The sequence below is a fragment of the Schistocerca cancellata genome, chromosome 11, assembly GCF_023864275.1.
Source record: "Schistocerca cancellata isolate TAMUIC-IGC-003103 chromosome 11, iqSchCanc2.1, whole genome shotgun sequence".
Taxonomy (NCBI): domain Eukaryota; kingdom Metazoa; phylum Arthropoda; class Insecta; order Orthoptera; family Acrididae; genus Schistocerca; species Schistocerca cancellata.
This window is the reverse complement of record NC_064636.1, coordinates 14,414,467-14,440,494: the sequence shown is the minus strand read 5'-3', so window position 1 is coordinate 14,440,494 and position 26,028 is coordinate 14,414,467. Positions and strand designations below refer to the sequence as shown.

At 46.6% G+C, this 26,028-nt stretch overlaps 1 protein-coding gene across 1 annotated transcript in view; it reads right to left on the bottom strand.

The window, feature by feature from the left end:
* The window catches only part of LOC126108823 (5'-AMP-activated protein kinase subunit gamma-2), a 1,182,277-nt gene that overhangs the window by 242,729 nt on the left and 913,520 nt on the right, over positions 1-26,028 (bottom strand). The window contains exon 9 of the mRNA XM_049914186.1: positions 14,908-15,080. Within this exon, the coding sequence (XP_049770143.1) occupies positions 14,908-15,080 (173 nt within the window). The remainder of the gene's footprint in view (positions 1-14,907; positions 15,081-26,028) is intronic.

The following is a 26,028-nucleotide window of genomic DNA, read 5'->3' as shown; positions in this document are numbered from 1 at the left end:
CACCCCATATCATCACGTCGGGTGATACGCCAGTATGGCGATGACGAATACACGCTTCCAATGTGCGTTCACCGCGATGTCGCCAGACACGGATGCGACCATCATTATGATGCTGTAAACAGAACGTGGATTCATCCGAAAAAATAACGTTTTGCCATTCGTGCACCCAGGTTCGTCGTCGAGTACACCATCTCAGGCGCTCCTGTCTTGATGCAGCGTCAAGGGTAACCGCAGCCGTGGTCTCCGAGCTGATAGTCCGTGCTGCTGCAAACGTTGTCGAACTGTTCGTGCAGATGGTAGTCGTCTTGCAAACGTCTCCATTTGTTCACTCACGAATCGAGACGTGGCTGCAAGATCCGTTACAGCCATGGAGATGAGATGACTGACTGTCATGTCGACTGCTAGTGATACGAGGCCGTTGGGATCCAGCACGGGGTTCCGTATTACCCTCCTGAACCCACCGATTCCATATTCTGCTAACAGTCATTGGATCTCGAGCGACGCGAGCAGCAGTGTCGCGATACGATAAACCGCAATCGCGATAGGCTACAACCCGATCTTAATCGAAGTCGGAAACGTGATGGTACGCATTTCTCCTCCTTACACGAGGCATCAAAACAACGTTTCACCAGGCAACGCCGGTCAACTGCTGTTTGTGTACGAGAAATCGGTTGGAAACTTTACACACGTCAGCAAGTTGTAGGTGTCGCCACCGGCGCCAACCTTGTGTGAATGCTCTGAAAAGCTAATCATTTTTGCATATCACAGCATCTTCTTCCTGTCGGTTAAATTTCGCCTCTGTTGCACATCTTCGTGCTGTAGCAATTTTAATGGCCACGAGTGTAGTTTTCTCTCGCCGCAACACTTACTGGTGCGGGAGCATGGTACATCTCGGGAAAGGAGAAAAGAAGAGATATGACGACTAATTTAGAGGCAGAAGGGAATTTTTCCCCCCCATTTCCCAATGTAAAAGTGAAGGGGAACGACCAGCAGCGACGGATACTACCATCTGCCATACAGCGTATTTCGTCTTGCGGAATAAGTAGACGCGGATGCCGAAGCAGATGTAGACAGACTCCGGCAACTACAGTCTGCGGCGAGGACGTAAGCTATTTCGCTGACGTCACCCGTGGCAACTTTTTTTCTTCCCAGTTGAGCTTCTCCAGGAAAATGTGGTGCGCCAGAGCGTCACGTAGCACTTACAACGCACTGCCGAGGTCACCCCAGTGCCTACACGTAGCTATCTGTTCTCTACGTGACAGCACGCACGTCGGGGGAACTGCGCATCGCAGGGTCACCTGGAGTAGGTCAACAAACTATACCGAGAACGGTAGAGTTTATGGATGCATCGTTCCCGGAAAACATATAGCGAACAGAGAAACGCAACTTTCTTTAATGTTTATACCTGCCTAATTATGTGACCATAAACCTGTTATTCTTTTGAATACAACTGTAGGACTTTTATTTGCGGCATAGGAAATAATGACCGACATGTGTGGAACTGGACCCGAACGTTGGAAACGTAACAGCGCCGCAAACCGGAGAAGACAAGGTGAACGACGAACTTCTACCTAAAGGCCTTTGAGCCCCAGTTGTTTCAGCCTGTAACCACAATTTTACTATTTTTTTTTTAAGTTTCAGTGCCTTTCGTACAGACTTGTTACTAGTGATACACTCACGTACTCAAACGAATGCAATGCATTTTAATAGTCACTTACACCGCTCAAAGAAACTGTCGGCGCGAAGATTTTGCTATGCGATTGAGGCTAATTCTGCCACGCCTTTTTTAAATGCCTTTTAAATACCGAGGAGATCATGCACAGCGAAACTGCATTCAACGTGTTTCACGAAGATATGCAAATATTTTACTGTGTTATTCTAAAAGTAAAACTAAAGAAAAAACGTTCATGTAAACATAGGTCCGCAAATGTTTAGTTACGGATTTACGGCTAATAAAAGATTTTGCCTGATATTTAGCAATAATATGAAGCCACCGCAAAACTGTACGAGGTTAAAGTAAAGCACGATTTCCATTTATTTTCTTGTTATTGGTCTGGCGAATCTAATCAACATGTTGCAGACGTGTATCTGCAGCAGTTTTCCGGAATATCCAGAGCAGCAAAGATTACTATACAAGTAAATTTGTTTACTTTCCATTAAGAATGTAGAAACGTCCCATTAAGAATGTAGAAACTTTGTCATTGTTGGCAACCGTTAGTGAGTTGTTTCAGTCGTTTCCTAACCTTGAAACATGTGAAAGAACATAACAACAATATATTTAAGTGAAATCTCTTATTAATTGTTGCAGTTTGTAGATTATTTATGAAATTGGGATGCCTTACAAATTTACGACAGTAGAATACTCTCGTAATTACTCGCTCGCATTATGAATCCAATAGACGAAATTAAGAACAATCCTGTGAAACTGAAGCGAGCAACAAAATCTGTTTGTTCATGCACATGCAGCTAAATGCACTGAACTCGGTGGACACATTTTTGAACATTTATTGTGAATGTATTGTGGGATTCTATGTACACTGTACAACTTCCTTAACGCTGAGTTTTGTTTTTTCCGGTTTAACACAAATTCACGTGTGCTGTGATATTAATAAAAGCTGATTATCTGACACATTCATAAAGTTTCAGTTAACGTCATTACCATCATTTCCCCAAAATTAAATTCTCTACAACTTCTCTTGAAAACTTCTTGCGATTGTCTCGAATTTAATTAACGAATTGGACAAAGTAGTTAATAAATCAAAAAATTTACGAAATTACTTCTTCTCCGAATGTTCTGATAAACTACTGCAGATACACGTTGGGACATGTTTTATTAGTCACCAGACCAATGAAAACAAAATAAATTGAAATCGTGCTTTTCTTTAACCTCGTACAATTTTGCGATGCCTTCATATTAGTGAAGTTGCTAAATTTCACGCAAAGTCTTTTATTAGCCACAAGTCCGTAGCTAAACATTTGCGGACCTATGTTTATATGAACGTTTTTCCTTAAGTTTTACTTGTAGAATAACATATCGAAATATTTGCATAGCTTCGTGAATCACCCTGCATATCTAAGTTACTGTAACGACAATTTGAGTCTGTACTGCTGCTTTTAGCAGTATTATCGAAATGAAGCCAGTGCGACAGTATTTTGTTGTGATAAAAAAATTTATTAAGCTTTAAGCCCATTTCTGCTTATTATTTAGGACTATACTTGGATTTAGCTGTTAGGAGTTCATGCAAGTTTCAAAAATGGTTCAAATGGCTCTGAGCACTATGGGACTTAACATCTGTGGTCATCAGTCCCCTAGAACTTAGAACTACTTAAACATAACTAACCTAAGGACATCACACACATCCATGCCCGAGGCAGGATTCGAACCTGCGACCGTAGCATGCAAGTTTCAAGAAGTGGATTTCTGTCCAGGAAAAATGCGAATTTTGTTTCACGAAGTATGATTCAGTTGCCCCTACCGTGTCGTTTTACGCAACCCGCAATGTTATATCTGGCCTCCAAAAAACACGCGCAATATTTTTCATATTCTTTCGCTCGCTACGCACAAACTATTAGCCCCACAAAAAAGGAACAAAACATTTCTGCAGCAAACGCGGTTAAATTTTGTAACGGGACTGGCTCTCACTAGACATCGTAGTTCTCGGGTTTTTCACGAAACACGAACAACAGTGACCTTTTAACACACGCTGCACCTGCATCTGTCATCAGTGAGGATTATCAGTATGTCGTTCGGCGCATTCCGTCCTACCATTCTACAAACATTTACGCCTGCACGAATTATTTCCCACATTCGACCTTTCTAGGTCTTAGGCTGGCCTTACTACGCCACCAACTCAGTGGAACACACAAAAACTTTCAGCCTGAGGTTTGTGTAAATTTCACCTAACAATTTCGTGAATTTTAACAGCATAAAATAAACAATTACGTCGTCGTATTTGTCGACCCTTCTGAATACGAAACTACTGTTCCTCTAAGGCTTAACTTTAGATCGAATTGTCACCGTAATTACTATTAGCATGAAGTTCACGATGCTCTGTTTCTTTCATTACTTTCACGGGTACGTTAAGGTAGTAATGTTAACGAAATAGCCGAGTAGGCTCGTGACTTAACTGCCCAGTCTACAAAGACGAAAAAAGATGGAATATCGGGAATAGATCGTGTAGTCGGATTTTTTATTCTACAGCGGTAGGGGGGAGTACCACGAACAACACACTAGAAATCGTGAACGGTGCGGTACATGTGGGCGTGGGGAGCGTTTCTGAACGTCAAATTTAAACGGTTTTCTTGACCAACTTTAAAACTACGGCCTCTACCGCAAACGTAACGCAGTACAAAATTTAACTGCATTACATTTCCTGTAAAAAGTCGCTGTCCATTTTTTTCTGTAGGGCTAATAGTTTGCGCATAGCGAGCGACACAATATTCAAAACTTCACGAGCGGATTTTGAAGCCCAGATATAACACCGCGGGCTGTCTAAAATGACACCGGTACGGGAAGCTGTATCACACGAAATGATGCGTCATCAAAACTGTATATTCCAGTGATTGCAAAGCGAAACCACCACATTAAAACAACGATTCGTTTACATTATGCAAATTTCATTTTATATTTGTTGCTTACTTTGGTAATAAAGATTAATTTAGTGAAAAAACTCGCATTTATATTCAAAAAGTGCAACCACCTGCTTAGAACAACTGACTGTTTACTTTTCACCAATTTCATCTTGTATTGATTACTTACTATGATGCAGAAGGGTAATTATTGTTTCTTTCAGTCGAGAGAGTGGTTTGACGCAGCTCTCTATGCTACTCTATCCTGTGCAAGCTTCTTCATCTCCCAGTACCTACTGCAGCCGTTTCTGCTTAGTGTATTCATCTCTTGGCCTCCTTCTACGATTTTTACCTTCACGCTGTCCTCAAATACTAAATCGGTGATCCCTTGATGCCTCAGAACATGTCCTACCAACCGGTCCCTTCTTCTAACCACATTGTGCCACAAATTCCTTTTCTCCCCAATTCTATTCAGTAGCTCCCTATTACTTATGTGATCTACCCATCTAATCTTCAGCATTCTTCTGTAGCAGCACATTTCGAAATCTTCTATTCTCTTCTTGTCCAAACTATTTATCGTCAATCTCTCACTTTCATACACGGCTACACTCCATACAAATACTTCTCTAAGACATCCGCATACTTAAATCTGTACTCGATGTTAACAATTTTTTTTTCAGAAATGCTTTCCTTGCAACTGCTAGTCTGCATTTTATATCCTCCCTACTTCGACCATCATCAGTTATTTTGCTCCCCAAATAGCAAAACTCATCTACTGCTTTAAGTGTCTTGTTTCCTAATCTAATTCCCTCAGCATCACCTCATTTAATTCGACTACATTCCATTATCCTTGTTTTTCTTTTGTTGATCTTCATCTTACATGCTCCTTTCAAGACACTATCCATTCCGTTCAGCTGCTCTTCCAGGTCCTTTGCTGTCTCTGACAGAATTGCAGTGTCATTGGCAAACCGCATGGGTTTTATTTGTTCTCGGTGGATTTTAAATCCTTCTCCATATTTTTCGTTTCTTTCCTTTACTGCTTGCTCAATATACGGATAGAATTACATCAGGGATAGGCTACAACCCTGTCTCACTCCCTTCCCAATCACTGATTCCCTTTTATTATCCGAAACATTCTTTAAATCGTTTCTTTTTCACATTCTTGCGACCCGGAGGGTTTAAGCCGTCCTCACAGGACACGCGGTGCACGCCTGAGGTGGTGTTCGCATTCTCCGAAACGACGTGCGAACATCTCGCCTTCTTTGCACGAACAATACGAGACTGGAATAGAAGGGAGAACCGATAAAGTCAGTCGAGGTACCCTCCGCCCCACACCGTCAGGTGGCGTGCGGAGTATGAAAGTAGATGTAGAACGTGACGTGTGGTTCCCTCGTGATCTACTACCTCAGCACTCTCCGGCGTTAAGTTCCGGGTAAATCACACAGTTTCTTTACCAAGATGGCCGCGAGTAAAATAGTTGCGCTAATCTGTTAGCGATTTCGAGATGTGGTGCCACATACGAATGTTGAAAATTAGGTGGAGTGATAAAGAAAGGAATGAGGTGGTTCTGCATAAAATCGGAGATGAAAGATATATGTGGGAAACACACAGAAGGACAAGGGGCGGGATGAGAGGACATCTGTTAATACACTCCTGGAAATAGAAAAAAAACACATTGACACCGGTGTGTCAGACCCACCATACTTGCTCCGGACACTGCGAGAGGGCTGTACAAGCAATGATCACACGCACGGCACAGCGGACACACCAGGAACCGCGGTGTTGGCCGTCGAATGGCGCTAGCTGCGCAGCATTTGTGCACCGCCGCCGTCAGTGTCAGCCAGTTTGCCGTGGCATACGGAGCTCCATCGCAGTCTTTAACACTGGTAGCATGCCGCGACAGCGTGGACGTGAACCGTATGTGCAGTTGACGGACTTTGAGCGAGGGCGTATAGTGGGCATGCGGGAGGCCGGGTGGACGTACCGCCGAATTGCTCAACACGTGGGGCGTGAGGTCTCCACAGTACATCGATGTTGTCGCCAGTGGTCGGCGGAAGGTGCACGTGCCCGTCGACCTGGGACCGGACCGCAGCGACGCACGGATGCACGCCAAGACCGTAGGATCCTACGCAGTGCCGTAGGGGACCGCACCGCCACTTCCCAGCAAATTAGGGACACTGTTGCTCCTGGGGTATCGGCGAGGACCATTCGCAACCGTCTCCATGAAGCTGGGCTACGGTCCCGCACACCGTTAGGCCGTCTTCCGCTCACGCCCCAACATCGTGCAGCCCGCCTCCAGTGGTGTCGCGACAGGCGTGAATGGAGAGACGAATGGAGACGTGTCGTCTTCAGCGATGAGAGTCGCTTCTGCCTCGGTGCCAATGATGGTCGTATGCGTGTTTGGCGCCGTGCAGGTGAGCGCCACACTCAGGACTGCATACGACCGAGGCACACAGGGCCAACACTCGGCATCATGGTGTGGGGAGCGATCTCCTACACTGGCCGTACACCACTGGTGATCGTCGAGGGGACACTGAATAGTGCACGGTACATCCAAACCGTCATCGAACCCATCGTTCTACCATTCCTAGACCGGCAAGGGAACTTGCTGTTCCAACAGGACAATGCACGTCCGCATGTATCCCGTGCCACCCAACGTGCTCTAGAAGGTGTAAGTCAACTACACTGGCCAGCAAGATCTCCGGATCTGTCCCCCATTGAGCATGTTTGGGACTGGATGAAGCGTCGTCTCACGCGGTCTGCACGTCCAGCACGAACGCTGGTCCAACTGAGGCGCCAGGTGGAAATGGCATGGCAAGCCGTTCCACAGGACTACATCCAGCATCTCTACGATCGTCTCCATGGGAGAATAGCAGCCTGCATTGCTGCGAAAGGTGGATATACACTGTACTAGTGCCGACATTGTGCATGCTCTGTTGCCTGTGTCTATGTGCCTGTGGTTCTGTCAGTGTGATCATGTGATGTATCTGACCCCAGGAATGTGTCAATAAAGTTTCCCCTTCCTGGGACAATGAATTCACGGTGTTCTTATTTCAATTTCCAGGAGTGTACATCAGGATACAACTTCCATGGTACGAGGTGCATTCAAGTTCTAAGGCCTCCGATTTTTTTTTCTAATTAACTACTCACCCGAAATCGATGAAACCGGCGTTACTTCTCGACGTAATCGCCCTGCAGACGTACACATTTTTCACAACGCTGACGCCACGATTCCATGGCAGCGGCGAAGACTTCTTTAGGAGTCTGTTTTGACTACAGGAAAATCGCTGAAGCAATAGCAGCACGGCTGGTGAATGTGCGGCCACGGAGAGTGTCTTTCATTGTTGGAAAAAGCCAAAAGTGACTTCAAAGTTGTTACCACGAAGAAACTGTTGCGTAACGTTAGCTCGATGTGCGGGTGCGTTGTCTCGGTAAAACAGCACACGCGCAGCCTTTCCCGGACGTTTTTGTTGCAGTGCAGGAAGGAATTTGTTCTTCAAAACATTTTCGTAGCATGCACCTGTTACCGTAGTGCCCTTTGGAACGCAATGGGTAAGGATTACGGCCTCGCTGTCCCAGAACATTGACACCATTATTTTTTCTACTGAAAAGTTTTTTGGTGGCGGTGAATCTGTATGCTTCCATTGAGCTGACTGGCCCTTTGTTTCTGGATTGAAAAATGGCATCCACATCTCATCCATTGTCTCAACCGATGAAAAGAAAGTCCCATTCGTGCTGTCGTTGCGCGTCAACATTGCTCGGCAACGTGCCACACGGGCAGCCGTGTGGTCGTCCGCCAGCATTTGTGGCACCCACCTGGATGACACTTTTCGCATTTCCAGGTCGTCGTGCAGGATTGTGTGCACAGAACCCACAGAAATGCCAACTCTGGAGGCAATCTGTTCGACAGCCATTCGGCGATCCCCCAAAACGATTCTCTCCACTTTCTCGATCGTGTCGTCAGACCGGCTCGTGCGAGCCCGAGGTTGTTTCGGTTTGTTGTCACACGATGTTCTGCCTTCATTAAACTGTCGCACCCACGAACGCACTTTCGACACATCCATAACTCCATCACCACATGTCTCCTTCAACTGTCGATGAATTTCAGTTGGTTTCACACCACGCAAATTCAGAAAACGAATGATTGCACGCTGTTCAAGTAAGGAAAACGTCGCCATTTTAAGTATTTAAAACGGTTCTCATTCTCGCCACTGGCGGTAAAATTCCATCTGCCGTACGGTGCTGCCATCTCTGGGACGTATTGGCAATGAACGCGGCCTCATTTTAAAACAATGCGCATGTTTCTACCTCTTTCCAGTCCGGAGAAAAAAAATCGGAGGCCTTAGAACTTGTATGCACCTTGTACTAGACGGATCTGCAGAGGCCCTATGCAGTAAGTAGGCGAAGCTGTATCTAAGGCTTCGGTTAGTCCGACAGGGGTGCGTAGAGCTGGAGACTGATGCACGTCTTCCGGGCAGATTATATCCAGCAGAAGGTTTAGAAAGGTCTTTGGTCATACTCATGATGACTACGGACACCCGGCAACTCCTGAAGTAGAAGGTAGTAAGCAACAAGTTGCGAGAAGTATCTATTTCCTCAGTGCAACGCAATTTTACGGCGTTGACAGAAGCACGCTATTTCGCGAGGCAGTGAAAGGCAATTACGACCCACAGTCTGCTAGGGCAACAAGGTTGTCCCTTTATAAAAAGGCCGTCTCCCCGACCCCAGAGACTCGCCGAGGTCTGAAGCTAAGGAGCGTCGCGTCGGATGGTTTTTTAATATGCCTCGCTCCACCCCCGCAAGTAATGAAAGCCGGTTAAAGCGTCGCCTGCCTTATCTGGCTAAGCTAATGGCTATTGGCGCAGGGTGGCGGGGAAGGGGAGACGCTGCCAACAGCGGGAGCAGTTAAAAGCCAGATCGATGGGTAGTTCGTCGCAGCCCCGCTAGATGGCAGAGTGTCACACAGGCGCTCCACTGCGGTGCCACCTCGCGGCGAAACGGCGAACTCCGTGTCCGACGGCAGAAGTCACGTAACAAAATACGATCGCGTGAGCTGGTTGTTTACGTGCACGTCTATTAGCGTAGGAGCCAAGCGACATTACGAGCAGCGTCTTAACGCCGGATTAACGGATAAGGCGAGAGGGATAAACAGTTTACAAGCGGGTAACGCCATGGAACGTTTGAGATAAATGCCACAAGATACGCACGAATCGCACCATCGTATCTTCTACCGTCTACATTCCAGAGGTGGGAGAAAGGCGAAGGTGTAGCAGTTAACAACAAGGGGCGTGCCTAGTAGAGCATGTCGTGTGGAGAACGCGATGAAGGTTTTGATATCCGTAGTAAAAGTGATAACGAATCACAGACTCTCCTGAACGGATTGAACAGTGTAATAGGTACAAACGTAGACTGCACATGACGTCATTTTACTGAAACCGACATGCAAGTCACGTGACTCGGAGCACGAAGCCGAGCATGTCATTACGCGTTTGTAGTGCACAATTTGACATCGTTGTTACAGATCAAATGCTGTGCTATTTACAACATGCGTAAGGCCGGTATTACACTATCAAATTTCTTTGTCGAAGATTTGATCAGAGATGTGATCAAATATTCCGTCAAATATATTTGACAAAGATCTTTGACGTAGCGCTAGAAGGGGTATTACACTGTCATCGAATTTTTCGTCAAAGTTCAAGATGGCTGACGACAACAACAACTTGTTATTAACCGCAGCAGTTGCATGTACCACAACTGCACTGTGTGCACATGCAGAAGCGGGGGAAAAAAGGAAACATACCTGGGTGAAGCCGTGGGTTTTACGATGACACGATAAAAGCATTCAACAAAACTTGTTACGTGAGCTTGTAGTGGAGGACGTCAAGTCGTACATCAATTAATTAAGAATGGATGAGCATATATTTCTGTACGTGCTCAGTGAAGTGTATCGTCATATCACAAAGCACAATACTCACTTAAGAACTGCTACATCTGCAGAAGACATGCTCACTGTAACACTACGATTCCTTGTTACAGGAGAGGGTTGGGTTGGGTTAGGTTAGGTCAGGTCAGGTCTACAATCTTCGTAATCTATTTTTGTATTCAGCGTGCCTCACGTTGTAAAGCACCTCATCAGCTTCATACATCTCTATTAATTCTGTAGTTGTCGGCACACACCAGTTGTATTTACTGACAATGTTTATAAAAACACTACAGAATGCAGCGATGCTAGCGCTCCATGTGGTAACATGTCACATTGCAGTGAACAGAAGACAAGCGACTTCTTTGATCAAATCTACAGCGAGGCCCTAGATTTGATCAAATATTGGACGACATTTGACAAAGTTCCTTATTACACCATCAAATATCTGTGACAAAGATATTGGACAAAGAAATTTGATAGTGTAATACCGGCCTTAGGAATAACCTCCACATAAGCTCAGATTAGCCTTTGTGACGGTACGTCACATAAATGGACATTTGGAGAAAGGCAAAGGAAGTTTTTGCTATGAGACGTGTGAAACATAAATTATCTAAAGACTAAGTACCTCTGCGCGATGTATAACAAATAGTAAAGAACGTAAGTTGTTATTATCAAAACACAAATATCGATGTAATAAACAAAACACAGTTTTTTGGTGTAATCTCTGTGTAACATAGGCCAGGAAGATCAGAGACAATGCTTTGATTGAATGGACTCTCCTTTTTTGTTTCTTCTAGAAGTGGGCCGCCATTGTAGCGCTGGATAATATTTAATGTAAGTTTGGTTGTAATTTAGTAAAATACAATTGTTATTAGAAAGTGTGTATTATTGACTTAGTTGTCACCTCTCATGATCGCAACCACTAATTATAATTAACAAATTTTTTTTACAGAAATTCGTAGTGCAGGTAGCTCATCTCCCCTAGCAGGATTTAGTCGGCCATTACGCTGCCTGTATTATTTAATTAAAATTTCATGTCATAATATTAAATGTAAATGCGAGAGACGTCTCAATTTTGATCTTTCATTAATTTCAAAAGTTAAAAAAGCGTAGTGATAAACTTCATTTACTAAAATCCACAGCACTGAATGAGTTCAGTATTTTTCATTTTGGCCGCCTAACGGCAGACGAGATTCTCTCTGGTTTTGCCTTGCAAATAATAAACAAGAAATATTGAAAATCATTACACCCAATAAGCTCCGCAATACCTCAGTAAATCTTTGTGACATTTGGTACATAAATAACCAGTATCCCCTGAGACCCATATTAATAATTACAGTTTTCTTTTCTAAATAGCAGCGCTCTAGCAAACTAATTATTAGAAGGCCGCGAGTCGCGCGCTGTGTTTAAAAAATATTATATCGAGGAGTGTTATGGCGGTATAAGTTAATCAAAAGTCTCATGCTAGTCCACAATATTTAAAGCCACCCCAACCAAAATTTTAAAAATATAATTATAAGCCGTCCGATTGGCCGAGAGGTTCTAGGCCCTTCAGTCTGGAACTGCGCGACCGCTACGGTCGCAGGTTCGAATCCTGCCTCGGGCATGGATGTGTGCGATGTCATTACGTTAGTTAGGTTTAAGTAGTTCTAAGTTCTAGGGCACTGATGACCTCAGATGTTCAGTCCCATAGTGCTCAAGGCCATCTGAACCATAATTATAAATACAAAAATATATAATTGTCCCGTGATAAGTGGACACACAAACACAAGTTATTAAACAATTGTAGAGGTCAGTTAAGCGCATTACAGTCGCAGGACCTGTGCGCTATGTCTCTTACATTTAAAAAGCTTACACTAGTCCAGTGTAGCATGTTCTAGGCTAGTCTAGTGGAGTGTAGTCTAGCCTGGTCCAGGGTTGACTAGGATGGGCCTGTCTAGTCCAAGGTACACTAGGCTCGACGAGTGTAATCCACTCTAGTGCTATCTCTAGCGCACTTGACCAGTTTAGTAGAGTCTGTGTCAGACTTAGTTTGCCTAGTTTAGTACCGTCTGCGGTGCACTTGGCTGGACTAGTCAATTTTAGACAACACGGTTTGGAGACACATCAGTGATCTATTATGTTATCAATTAATACAGCAGTTAATATCGCAATAAAAATTTCCTTACAAATTATGCCCGGTTTCTGTCTTACTTTAGTGCTCTCACTCATATAATTAGTCATTACGGTTTTATATTTTTAGGCATTGTGTCTACTACTGTTTGTTTTTGACCCCATATATCATGACTGTAATGACTGACTTTCTGGCCGCTTCTATGACAACATATCAACCCACTGCCGCAAATACAGTCCGCGGTGCCTTAGTGCTACACCTTTGCTGGGGCATAACGTCGACCACACGCCGTCGTCATAGCAACACACTGTGTCCTGCTGGTACATCTTTGGCTACCAGCAGTCATCTTGATACGACGACGTCCGTACGACAAACAAGTGTACCTCGAAGCACCATCCACTGACTGCGACACAGCCTAATGCATTGACTCTTTTAGTTTGGAATGTTTTTAGCTTACACGATTGTAATCAATGATCTTACACGTGATTAGTAAGCTATTTTCATTATACAAATACTTTCATAGTTTCTTTCGTAATTTTATTCGTTCATCTGAACGCATCGCGTGTATGCCATTGTCCATTGGCTGAGAGTGACGTTGTGTAGCATACGGGTGCGTTTTCCACTGAGTTTAACCCATGCCAGACTGCACATCAGCATCAGCATGAAACCACGTTAATTTCATGCAACTGTTCCATATACTGCCGGTCGCAGCCGTACAGGTATATGCTAAGGTATTTAAACTCTTTTTGATTTTTTTTTTCTTGCACACTATGTTAGTTTGTCACTTCCCTATTTGTTGTGTCTTTACAGTGCGTTGGATATGAAAATGGGCAGTGCAAAGAACTAAATCAGTCACTTTTTAAATAAATGATGAATGCAGTCTTCATTGCTTCATTGACTGATAGTCCGGCCCAGTCCACAGCCCACTCCACTCCAGTAGTCTAGTCCGGTACAGTCCAGAGACCACTCGGCTCCAGTAGTCTAGTCCGGTACAGTCCAGAGCCCACTCGGCTCCAGTAGTTTAGTCCGGTACAGTCCAGAGACCACTCGGCTCCAGTAGTCTAGTCCGGTACAGTCCAGAGACCACTCGGCTCCAGTAGTCTAGTCCGGTACAGTCCAGAGCCCACTCGGCTCCAGTAGTCTAGTCCGGCCCAGTCCAGAGCCCACTCGGCTCCAGTAGTCTTGTCCGGCCCAGTCCACAGCCCACTCGGCTCCAGTAGTCTAGTCCGGTACAGTCCAGAGCCCACTCGGCTCCAGTAGTCTAGTCCGGCCCAGTCCACAGCCCACTCGGCTCCAGTAGTCTAGTCCGGTACAGTCCAGAGCCCACTCGCCTCCAGTAGTCTAGTCCGGCCCAGTCCACAGCCCACTCGGCTCCAGTAGTCTAGTCCGGCCCAGTCCACAGCCCACTCGGCTCCAGTAGTCTAGTCCGGCCCAGTCCACAGCCCACTCGGCTCCAGTAGTCTAGTCCGGTACAGTCCAGAGACCACTCGGCTCCAGTAGTCTAGTCCGGTACAGTCCAGAGCCCACTCGGCTCCAGTAGTTTAGTCCGGTACAGTCCAGAGACCACTCGGCTCCAGTAGTTTAGTCCGGTACAGTCCAGAGACCACTCGGCTCCAGTAGTCTAGTCCGGTACAGTCCAGAGCCCACTCGGCTCCAGTAGTCTAGTCCGGCCCAGTCCACAGTCCACTCGGCTCCAGTAGTCTTGTCCGGCCCAGTCCACAGCCCACTCGGCTCCAGTAGTCTAGTCCGGTACAGTCCAGAGCCCACTCGGCTCCAGTAGTCTAGTCCGGCCCAGTCCACAGCCCACTCGGCTCCAGTAGTCTAGTCCGGCCCAGTCCACAGCCCACTCGGCTCCAGTAGTCTAGTCCGGCCCAGTCCACAGCCCACTCGGCTCCAGTAGTCTAGTCCGGTACAGTCCAGAGCCCACTCGCCTCCAGTAGTCTAGTCCGGCCCAGTCCACAGCCCACTCGGCTCCAGTAGTCTAGTCCGGCCCAGTCCACAGCCCACTCGGCTCCAGTAGTCTAGTCCGGTACAGTCCACAGCGCACTTGGCTTGAACAGTCCAGTCCAGTCTACGACGCACTCCGTTCGAACAGTCCAGTCCAGTCCAGTCCAGTCTACAATGCACTCGGCTTGTCTAGTCGAGTCGAGGGTGCACTCGGTTCGACTAGCCTAGTCTCGTCCAGTCTAGAGTACATTTGTCTGGACTGGTATAGACCAGCTCTAGGGTACTTGGTACGGGTCCAGTGTAGGATGTAGTACAGTAGAGTAAACCAGGAAGAAGTAGGCAGTTGTGTACTCACCCCCCTGGAGTCCCTGAAGAGTATGGCCGCGTGGTGAGGGTCGAGATGCGCGTCGGCCGCGCGGTGCGGCTGCTGGGAGCTGGGCGGACGCTCCGACGACGAGGACGTAGACGGGCCCAGCGACAGTCGGCGCCGCTCCACTGGGTCCAGCGAGCTGCGCCGCAGCAGCGCACCTGGCGGAAAGAACAAGAATGACAGATCAGTACGGCGGTACAGCACGGCCGGGTCTGCCGAGGTGCGAGTCACGTGTGTCGGGAGAGGTAGACTTAAGGGGAGCATTTCGTCTGTACCTTCCTTGAGGATCTGGTCGTAGATGCTGTACGTCTTGGCGATGTCCTCGCCGGGCAGGCAGTTGTCCAGCACCACTATCCGCTTCTGGCCGTCGTCGAGGGAGCGCGAGCGCGCGCGGAAGTTTGTGGGCACCTGCAGGAAGGCCCCGCCCGAGTCGCGACGGGGCCTGGCGTGGGGGGCGGCGGGGGCGGGGGAGGGGGAGCGGCGCGGGGGCGGCGGCTCGACGCGCAGCTCGGGCGCCCTGGCCGGGGACGAGTTGCGCCGGCACGAGGCGGGGTGCGGGGGCGTCAGCAGCGAGCACAGGTCTCCGTCGGGCCGGAGCCTCCGGGACCTGGAGGGAGATGGGCAGGGGGAGGGGGAGCGCGACCAGCGGTCCGGGGGCGGCGGCTCGACGCGCAGCTCGGGGGCGGGGGCGGGCGACGAGTTGCGGCGGCCGGCGCCCTGCTCGGGGAACCCCCGCCGCCAGGGCAGCGGCGAGCGCGCGGGCGACGAGTGGCGCCGCTCGGCGGACGGGTCGCGGCTGCGGCTCCGGCTGCGGGGGCGTACCACGCGCCGCCCCAGCTGCCGCAGCAGCGCGCCCAGGTGGTGGTGCGACGGCCGGCCGCAGTCGGACCCCTCGCGGGACAGCCCGCTGGACGCGGACGTCGACGGCGTGGCGGAGCTCATGGCCGAGGCCGGTCTAGCGTGCAGGGGGGTCTGGGTCTCCAGTCACCACCTCTACAGCACCCAGTCCACTGGCAGCGATGGGGAACTACCTTCCCACAGGGGAGTCCCCCTCAGACCACTGTCTCCCAAAACACACTCCCTACCCACTTACAGAGATGGTCCCTTCAGATCACTACGTCCCAAAACACATAGAGATGGGGGAACTACCTTTCCACAGGGGAATCCCCCCTCAGAGCACTGCCACCCAAATCTCGAGAATCAGTGCGGAATCACAGCCTGCTCTAAGGCAACAAGGGATGGAGCTCAGTCTTCACGCCCATCGCAGCACATCGAGACCTCCAGAGCCCGAACTGTCGAGTGCCAACTTGTTTCCCAACGTGCACAGCGCACCACCTATCCTACAGCACAGTTGGGGGAACTACCTCTCCACTGGGGAGACACACACTTCGATACACTGTAACGCTACTCTCTGCGGTCAATCTACGAGATATCGATAGTGAGTCTTCGCATATGATGGCGAACACTTTAAGATTGGCAACATCCACTATGAATGGGCAGAGGCTCACCACTAAACAACACAGCAAACTCTTATGCCCAAAACTGTGCGTCTCTCCCTCTGCACCACCACAGCTGAGGAACTACTTTTCCACAGAGAGGATTCCTCTCAGATCACCTTGTATCAACACGATCACAACTGGATAACACACAAGACATTCCACGCACACATCGACACATCCCGTGTTGCCAATATCACCACAGAAACGCCAACAGCCTATCACTAAACAATGCCGGGACTTCTGTTCAACATTTCAAAGACCAATCTCTATCACGAACAGATCGCGAGTCAACAATTGCAGTGCGGGATTCGCAAGTAATCAATATATCCAAACACAGTACTGACCAGTCTTGACTGACCAGACAGGCACATACAGGGAAATGATCTCAGACGGCAAAGCTAGTACAGGCGATCTATTCTCCAGTGCAAAATGGAATGTAGCCCAATCAGGGCTGTTCCTGCTAGTGATATTAATACTGCAACCAAAGGATCGACAAGTCCCACGCAAAGTCTCGGAATTTACATGCCCATATCTTGAGGCTTGAATAAATACCTCACGTTTACAACACTATCCACAAATGCAGGAGGGACACTGTTTAGATGATTGTCTCGCACAAAGGATAGGCAGTCAACACGTGTAAATGATGAAGGTTGGAAAGACCACATATGAAACACACAGTGACACCACTGAATTTAAGGTTTGAGAAGATTTAAAATGCTTTCGAGTCCACTTAGTGTTGACCACCAGAATGGATGAAGTACGCTGTTAACTGGGTATTTTGCTCAGAACAACACAGCCCAACACAGTATAGACAGAGATGAACTTGAGCCAATGAATTCATAGACGTATGTTAGACATCACAACCAGATCGGTCACCAGTACGTCTCATATCCAAATACAAATTATCAACCCCCTTCATCTACCTACACGCAGTACACATTCTGCCAATTATCGCACAACCACCTCCCCTGAGGGACAGTCCTGACTACAACCCGAAGCTGCAACGTCCTCTGAAGAGAACTGTCACCAACCACCATCACGATCATAACAATAATATGTTGCTCGTCCAGAAGAAAATACCGCAATAGCCACCAAGGCGGAGATGGTTCGCAACCACTGCAACGTCTATCGACTAGCAATCTAAAGTGATTCACTTCTGAAGCCCCAACAGTGGCTGTCACTCCAGTTACTCCTGTCCAGATTCACTTCATCTCAACCAGCACGAGCGAAGGCCGTCACAACATTATTCACAGTGGAGATCCAATACATTCGTACAGTCTTTGTGGGGCACCAGGGAAACAGACCACTTGATTAGATGAATCACCCAACATGGGCCAAAACGCACCCTCCAGCTGTCGATGTAGAACAGTTGTCAACCAGCGGAAGTCAACCAGCAGGTTGAGAATTCATTCTGTACCTTCCCTTTGCCCTGTAATCCAGTCATTCACTTCACACCTTGACTGGATCGAGATCTGGCGTGGATGAACGTTGGATGGGGCACTGCATGCTCATTCCCACAGTACCAGACGACAAAACTTCCAAATCCAATCCAATGGCGTGTGATCGAGAGCCAGTGCAGGCTATGTCGCCCAGTGGAAAAGTCTGCTAGACCCGCGACCAATGGCTGTTGTTCACCTCGGCTGCTGCTCCTTCCTCGTCAACAGGCAGTTCAAACGGAGTAACTGTGGGTCCCGTGACGCGAACCTGCGACCTCCTGCGTAGCAAGACACAGCAAATGAGCCACGGCTAGGTAAAAAGTTACACAAGGCACTCCGAGCGATCAGTGGGCTTCCAAACATGGCCGACACACCTCACCAATACCAACACTAACACGAAATTCATCGTTAATGTGTTCAAACAGGTACGACCTTCGGTTCAACAACATAAGAAATGCACAATAAGCCGAAAAAACACACAACATTTCCGAGAACCGTTCTATCCCACTAACCATCTTTTAGGACATTCGTTAATACAATTGTTGGCAAATCTCTGTGTCAAGTTTCAACACTATTAACTCGTTTCCAAAAAGCTTGTTCACTTAAATATGAGTAGGGGCTATATACACCCATTTGAAATATTTCTCCGCACTTTCTGTTATGCTAAAGTCAGGGTATTCCTTCACTTACAGTAATCACAGCTGACCATGTATTAGCCTCGTAATAATTAGGGCAGTCATCTAGGGAAGCCGATACGGTAATTCTGCATCTACATTTATACACCGCAGACCACCCAACGGTGTGTGGTGGAGGGCACTTTACGTGCCACTGTCATTACCTCCCTTTCCTGTTCCAGTCGCGTACGGTTCGCGGGAAGAACGACTGCCGGAAAGCCTCCATCCGCGCTCGAATCTCTCTAATTTTACATTCGTGATCTCCTCGGGAGGTGTAAGTACGGGGAAGCAATATATTCGATACCTCATCCAGAAAAGCACCCTCTCGAAACCTGGACAGCAAAGCTACAAATCGTTCCGGACGCATACTCCCAGATATTTTGCAGAAGTAACTGCTACCAGTGTTTGGCCCGCTATCATATAATCGTGCCATACAGGATCCTTCTTTCTATGTATTCGCAATACATTACATTTGTCTATGTAAAGGGTCAGTTGTCACTCCCTGCACGAAGCGCCTATCCGCTGCAGATCTTCCTGCATTTCGCTACAATTTTCTAATGCTGCAGCTTCTCTGTATACTACAGCATCATCCGCGAAAAGCCGAATGGAACTTCAGACACTATCTACTAGGTCATTTATATATATTTTGAAAAGCAATGGTCCCATAACACTCCCCTGTGACGCGCCAGAGGTTACTTTAACGTCTGTTCTCCATTGAGAACAACATGCTGCGTTCTGTTTGCTAAAAACTCTTCAATCCAGCCACACAGCTGGTCTGATATTCCGTAGCCTCTTACTTAGTTTATCAGGCGACAGTGCGGAACTGTATCGAACGCCTTCCGGAAGTCGAGGAAAATGGCATTTACCTGGGAGCCTGTATCTAATATTTTCTGGGTCTCGTGAACAAATAAAGAGAGTTGTGTCTCACGCGATCGATGTTTCCGGAATCCGTGTTGATTCCTACAGAGTAGATTCTGGGTTTCCAAAAACGACATGATACGCGAGCAAAAAACATGTTCTAAAATTCTACAACAGATCGACGTCAGAGCTATAGGCCTACAGTTTTGCGCATCTGCTCGACGACCCTTCTTGAAAACTGGAGCTACCTGTGCTCTTTTCCAATCATTTGGAACCTTCCGTTACTCTAGAGACTTGCGGTACACGGCTGTTAGAAGTGGGGGCAAGTTCTTTCGCGTACTCTGTGTAGAATCGAATTCAGCGCGTTTCGGTCAAAAAAATTTGAAAAAAATTAATAATAATAATAATAATAAACACTTAGTGAATGAATCAAAAATGAACTTAAACAGTTGTCAGGAGGCTACGTCCAATACTATGTTACCTCACACGTAACAGTACCGTAGTGCCGTTTTTCGACAGCTGAACACCGGTCCACGCATTGCAAGTGTCTATTAACTGCCCGCGTCTTGTTGAGCTAGTCCCCCAGATCCGGGTATGCGTCCGCGATAAAACACTTGTGGGACGATATTCGACGTCAACCCCGTCCCACGGCCACCATCCAGAACGTGAAGGACAGTTACATGAATTACGGGCCAGTTTGCCTCAGGAGAGATTACAACGGATTTACGACAGCCTTCCCAAGTGTATCAGTCGATACACGCAGGCCACAAGGAAGACAGATTCATACTGCCAGCTTTATTCTGCGCTGCATCCATTTTGTAATCACTGCAATAACACCTTCTGTTGTTGTTGTCTTCAGTCCAGGGATTGGTGTGATGCAGCTCTCCACGCTACTTTATCCTGCGCAACTCCAAGTAACTACTGCAACCTTCATCCCTCTGTATCTGCTTAGTGTATTCATCTCCTGGTCTCCCTCTACGATTTTCACCCCTCACACTTCCCTCCAATACAAAGTTGGTCATCCCCTGACGCGTCGGAATGTGTCCTACCAACCTATCTCTTCTTATAGTTAGGTTGTGTGTAAGCTTGCATGTAAGGCAATCTGTTACGGAAACTTAATTGACAACAGCAGCATAAAATTATTCCAATGTAAATGATTCAGAAGCTATTTGGGCTTTATATTGACTTACTTCTGAACGTGGCAGGGGTAAAATACAGGGAGCGAAAGCCTATTTACAATTTGTACAGAAAGCAGATGACAGTTATAAGAGTCGGGGGGCATGAAAGGGAAGCAGTGGTTGGGAAGGGAGTGAGACAGGGTTGTAGCCTCCCCCCGATGATATTCAATCTGTATATTGAGCAAGCAGTGAAGGAAACAAAAGAAAAATTCGGAGTAGGAATTAAATTCCATGGAGAAGAAATACAAACTTTGAGGTTTGCCGATGACATTGTAATTCTCTCAGAGACAGCAAAGGACTTGGAAGAGCAGTTGAACGGAATGGATAGTGTCTTGAAAGGAGGGTATAAGATGAACATCAACAAAAGCAAAACGAGGATAATGGAATGTAGTCGAATTAAATCGGGTGATGTTGCGGGAATTAGATTAGGAAATGAGACACTTAAAGTAGTAAATGAGTTTTGCTATTTGGGAGCAAAATGACTCAAGATGGTCGATGTAGAGGGGATATAAAATGTATACTGGCAATGGCAAGGAAAGCGTTTCTGAAGAAGAGAAATTTGTTAACATGGAGCATAGATTTAAGTGTCAGGTAGTCGTTTCTGAAAGTATTTGTATGGAATGTAGCCATGTATGCAAGTGAAACATGGACGGTAAATAGTTTGGACAAGAAGAGAATAGAAGCTTTCGAAATGTGGTGCTACAGAAGAATGCTGAAGATTAGATGGGTAGATCACATAACTAATGAGGAAGTATTGAATAGGATTGGGGAGAAGAGGAGTTTGTGGCACAACTTGACTAGAATAAGGGATCGGTTGGTAGGACATGTTCTGAGGCATCAAGGGATGACCAATTTAGTACTGGAGGGCAGCGTTGGGGGCAAAAATCGTAGAGGGAGGCCAAGAGATGAATACACTAAGCAGATTCAGAAGGATGTAGGTTGCAGTAGGTACTGGGAGATGAAGAAGCTTGCACAGGATAGAGTAGCATGGAGAGCTGCATCAAACCAGTCTGAAGACTGAAGGCCACAACAACAACAACAACAACAATGGACTTACTGAAAAGAAATTTCACACGAACTAATTCTGCAATTAAAATGCACGTCAGAAAGACGATAACGGTTATTTTTGGTAAGAATACTACGAACGTGTGCTGTTTTCAACTTACGCGCCAGTACGTGAGAATCTAACCCCACATTTTACATATAAAATTTACTCCAATTCGGTATGGGCGCAGATTCCGCGGAATGTAACTAGCCTGTATAACGAGAGTTACCGCAGCCATGCTTGCGCGTGCTGCGCCCGGGCGGCGCACCATGCAACTAACGCAGTGTTGCTTGGTGTGGCTGACAGATGGCAGCACGACACGCTGCTCTACGCTGTATTCACACTGCGCACGCGGCCGCACCGAGCGGCAATATAGAGAAAGCTAACTTTTCCTATTTTTACGCTGTAAAGTCAGCTGAAGTACTGTAAAATTTATCACGCCTGTTTCTGGGCTTTATTTTGTAATAAACGTGTTTCCCTTACCTCGTAAAACAATAATAGAATTACTTCCCGTTTCCCGTTATTTCTTAGATCCGTAATACGGGGTGTTCGAAATGTCTCTCCGCAGTGTCGTATGACTGTTAGCCGCGCATATGCCGCAGCGACTATACAGAAATGAAACTCAGTGAAATACGAGTTATTAATTTATTGAATATTTATTTTTACTTACGAATTTTCACATTAAATGTTGAAAGTCTCCCCACTTGAAGGCAAGTAATCCAGGCAGGCGAACAACCATACGGCACGCGTGGATATCAATCGCACGGCACTGCGGAGAGACTGTTTGAACACCCTGTACTAGGCTGACGCACTTGAAAGTAGCCCGCCTCCCCTTTGAACGCGAATGCGAAATTTCGACATCTGAAATAAACAGCTACAACGATGGGCAATTTTATGCAATAATCGATTATCAGCATTCTTCTGTTTGCATTTCATTTCATCAGTGAAGTTGGAAGTGTGCCATTGTGTTACAAGAGCTTACCCTGGTAAGGCGCGAGTTATAACGCGGTAATAAATAAATACGAGATTTAATCAACCAGCGGTACCACGCCCTCCGTCGTTTTATTACAGCAGCCTGTGCCAATAACGCTTCGTTCTGCTAACACTGAACGTGCTGGTGCTCAGCAAAGGGTATACGAGGATCGTTCGAAAATTAATGCCCACTTTTTCCTCAGAACATACGAGGGTAATTCCAAAAGTAAGGCCTCTTAATTTTTTTTATAAGTACATAGACCTGTTTATTTCTACAATGGTTTACATCAGTTTACAGCTTCAACATTTAGCTATTTGTCGACATAATCACCATTTCTGTCGACGCATTTTTGTAGACGCTGTGGCAGTTTTTGTATGTCCATGTCATACCAGCTCGCCGCCATGTTGTTCAGAAAGTTACGAACCTCTTCTTTCACCTCGTCGTCGGAGCTGAATCGCTGGGACCAGAATTAACGCTGACAGGTGCTGTGAGACTCTTAAAAAACTCAAACGGGCAATTCAGAACCGGAGAAGAGGAATGTTGAGCAAGGGAGTTACACATTCTCCGCGACAACGCTCGCCCGCACATCGCTAGGCAAACCGTTGCTCTCCTACAACAGTTTCAGTGGAACATGATCACCCACCCAGCCTATAGTCCTGACTTGGCGCCCAGTGACTATCTATCACCTGTTCCCTAGGTTAAAAGAACACTTGGCCGGAAAGCAATTCATCTCCGACGACGAGGTGAAAGAAGAGCTTCGCAACTTTCTGAACAGCATGGCGGCGAGCTGGTACGACATGGGCATACAAAAACTGCCACAGCGTCTACATAAGTGCATCGACAGAAATGGTGATTATGTCGAAAAATAGCTAAATGTTCAAGCTGTAAACTGATGTAAACTGTTATAGAAATAAACAAGTGTATGTACTTATAAAAAAAATAGGAGACCTTACTTTTGGGATTGTTGTTGTTGTGGTCTTCAGTCCAGAGACCGGTTTGACGCAGTTCTCCATGCTACTCTATCCTGTGCAAGCTTCTTCATGGCTCTGAACACTATGGGACGTAACTTCTGAGGTCATCAGTGCAAGCTTCCTCATCTCCCAGTACCTACTGCAACCTACATCCTTCTTAATCTGCTTAGTGTATTCATCTCTTGGTCTCCAAAAGCTGCCATCCAACGCTAAATTGGTGATTCCGTGATGCCTCAGGGATAAACCTCGTATTTATCGTCAGAATTTGATGACAATTTACATAAACACGTCCGGTTTTTCCACAGTCTCCATCACGTTCTATAGCCGTACGTCAACGTTGTGGAAGAGCGTATATTCCCTGCTGGTAGAAGCTCTTCTCCTGTAGGTGTAGCCATGTTTTCACTCGACGACTGACGCTTTCGTCATCTTCGAAGTGTGTTCCCCGTAGAGAATCTTTAAGCGGCCCAAAGAGATGGAACTCTGGTCTGGCCTATAGGGTCGATGAGACAGTCATGTCCAACCCAATTTGGCGATGTGTTCCCGGGTTCTCAGACTGATGTGTGGGCGTGCATTATCGTGTTGGAGCAAGATTTCGGCTGGATTCCTGCCCAATCGAACAGGTCGGAAACGGCACTTGCATTTATTCACAGTCTCCACGAACGCCTCTGAATTGGTGGTACACGCCCTCGGCCTCACATCCACGAGAATGACGCCACCACAATCCCACAAGACTGGCACCGTGACCGTTCCGGCAGAGCGGGTTGTCTCGAATTCCTTCTTTTGTCGTGAATGAGAATGATGCCACTCCATAGACTTCCTCTTTGTTTCCGGCGCAAAGTGGTGCACCCAGCTTTCGTCCCACGTAAAGATCCGTGACCGAAAGGCCAAAACGCTCCAACAATTCAGATGAAATGGCCTCTCTTTGAATCTTGTGGTCCGCTGTGAGCATTCGTCGAACCATCGGCACCACCTCTTTGAGTATCAGAGAATCTCGATCACTACAGACGCACTTCCAATGTTGGCCGACAACTGTAGAGCCAGTTGTCGAGCTGATATGCGCCGGTCGGCAAGAATAATGGCGTCCGCAGAATTCAGCCCGTGTGGAGCAGTGGCTGCGACACGACGCCCCGAGCGTGGCTGATTTCTGCATTTCCTGCGGCCGTAACTTTCTTAACCCATCGCCCAACTGTACTCCTATCAACTGCTGCATCGCCACACACTGTACACAGACGTTTATGGATGTTCACCAAGGTTTCTATATCTGCACGCAAGAATTCAGTAACAGCACGATACCTGTAACGTGAGTCGTACGCATAGAGTAAATATCTCTGGAGTGAGTATTCACATGCGCAGAACAGATTTTATGTTGTCAACATACACTGCCGGCCTGGTCACGTGATCTCGCGACGTCGTGTGTTTGACCGTATAGCGCCCTGTATATTTAGAATGTCACTACATCCCTAGTACAGACGGATTCTTTTCGTACGTGTCGTGAATTACTTGTATATGTTGCGCAGACATTTTAACAGCATCCAGTTGATACCGGGAATAAACCAGCTACGTAACTTTTAAGGGCAAGTGATATTACATCCTGCTTCTTTGCGATAGGTGTCACAGTTCAGATGCACTCGATTTTTTTGTAGTTTTCGGTATGATACGGCACTTTATAGTATTACAGGACCTGACGTACATTTTTGCAGTGATGGTCTCGCAAAACGACTCAACAGTACGCTAGTACTTTTGCAAGTGTCCGAAAAACACCGAATTTGCCACACATTAGCGATTATATCCCTGCTAATTCGTCCTTTTTTCTGCTATTTCTGCGTATTCATTTTCTCCTTTTTGCGATCTAAAGCACAATTTTTCTTACTGGTGACACTTTGAAGTATTTAACGCTTTTTACTTACTTGCTCCCAGTTTATTAAATAAATAGTAGACTGAGTAATCTATATACATAATCGACAAGTCACTGATAAGTGCATGGAGGATAGTATTTGCTGAAACAACTAACCATTCCCTTTCCTGTTCCACTAGAAAATTTACGAGAGGAAGCGATCGTTTGTGATCGTTTGTAAGCTTTTGTACGAGCCGTAATATCTATTATATAGGCATAAAATCGTAGAAAAATAGGTCTACAGAATCAAGCCTTAATTATTATACGTCTCGAAATTTTTAAACATATACAGTGTCTCTTACTAATATGATAACTGTAATTAGAGCTACATGGTATGTACCCATAAAAAGTTACTATCCCTCTTTTCACATATTTTTCTTTGCATCCATAGCAACAACAGTAGTAATTAACCGTCGCTATTACACTATCAACACACGATGAAACACAACAAAACTCTTGATATTATAAACTTCAAACGCTGCGGAAAGCACACACGCACAGCGAAGTCCCGAAAACACGTGACAATCCTGGTTTAATGTGTTGACAACATGGAGGTAAGAATAGAGGGAGACGCCGTG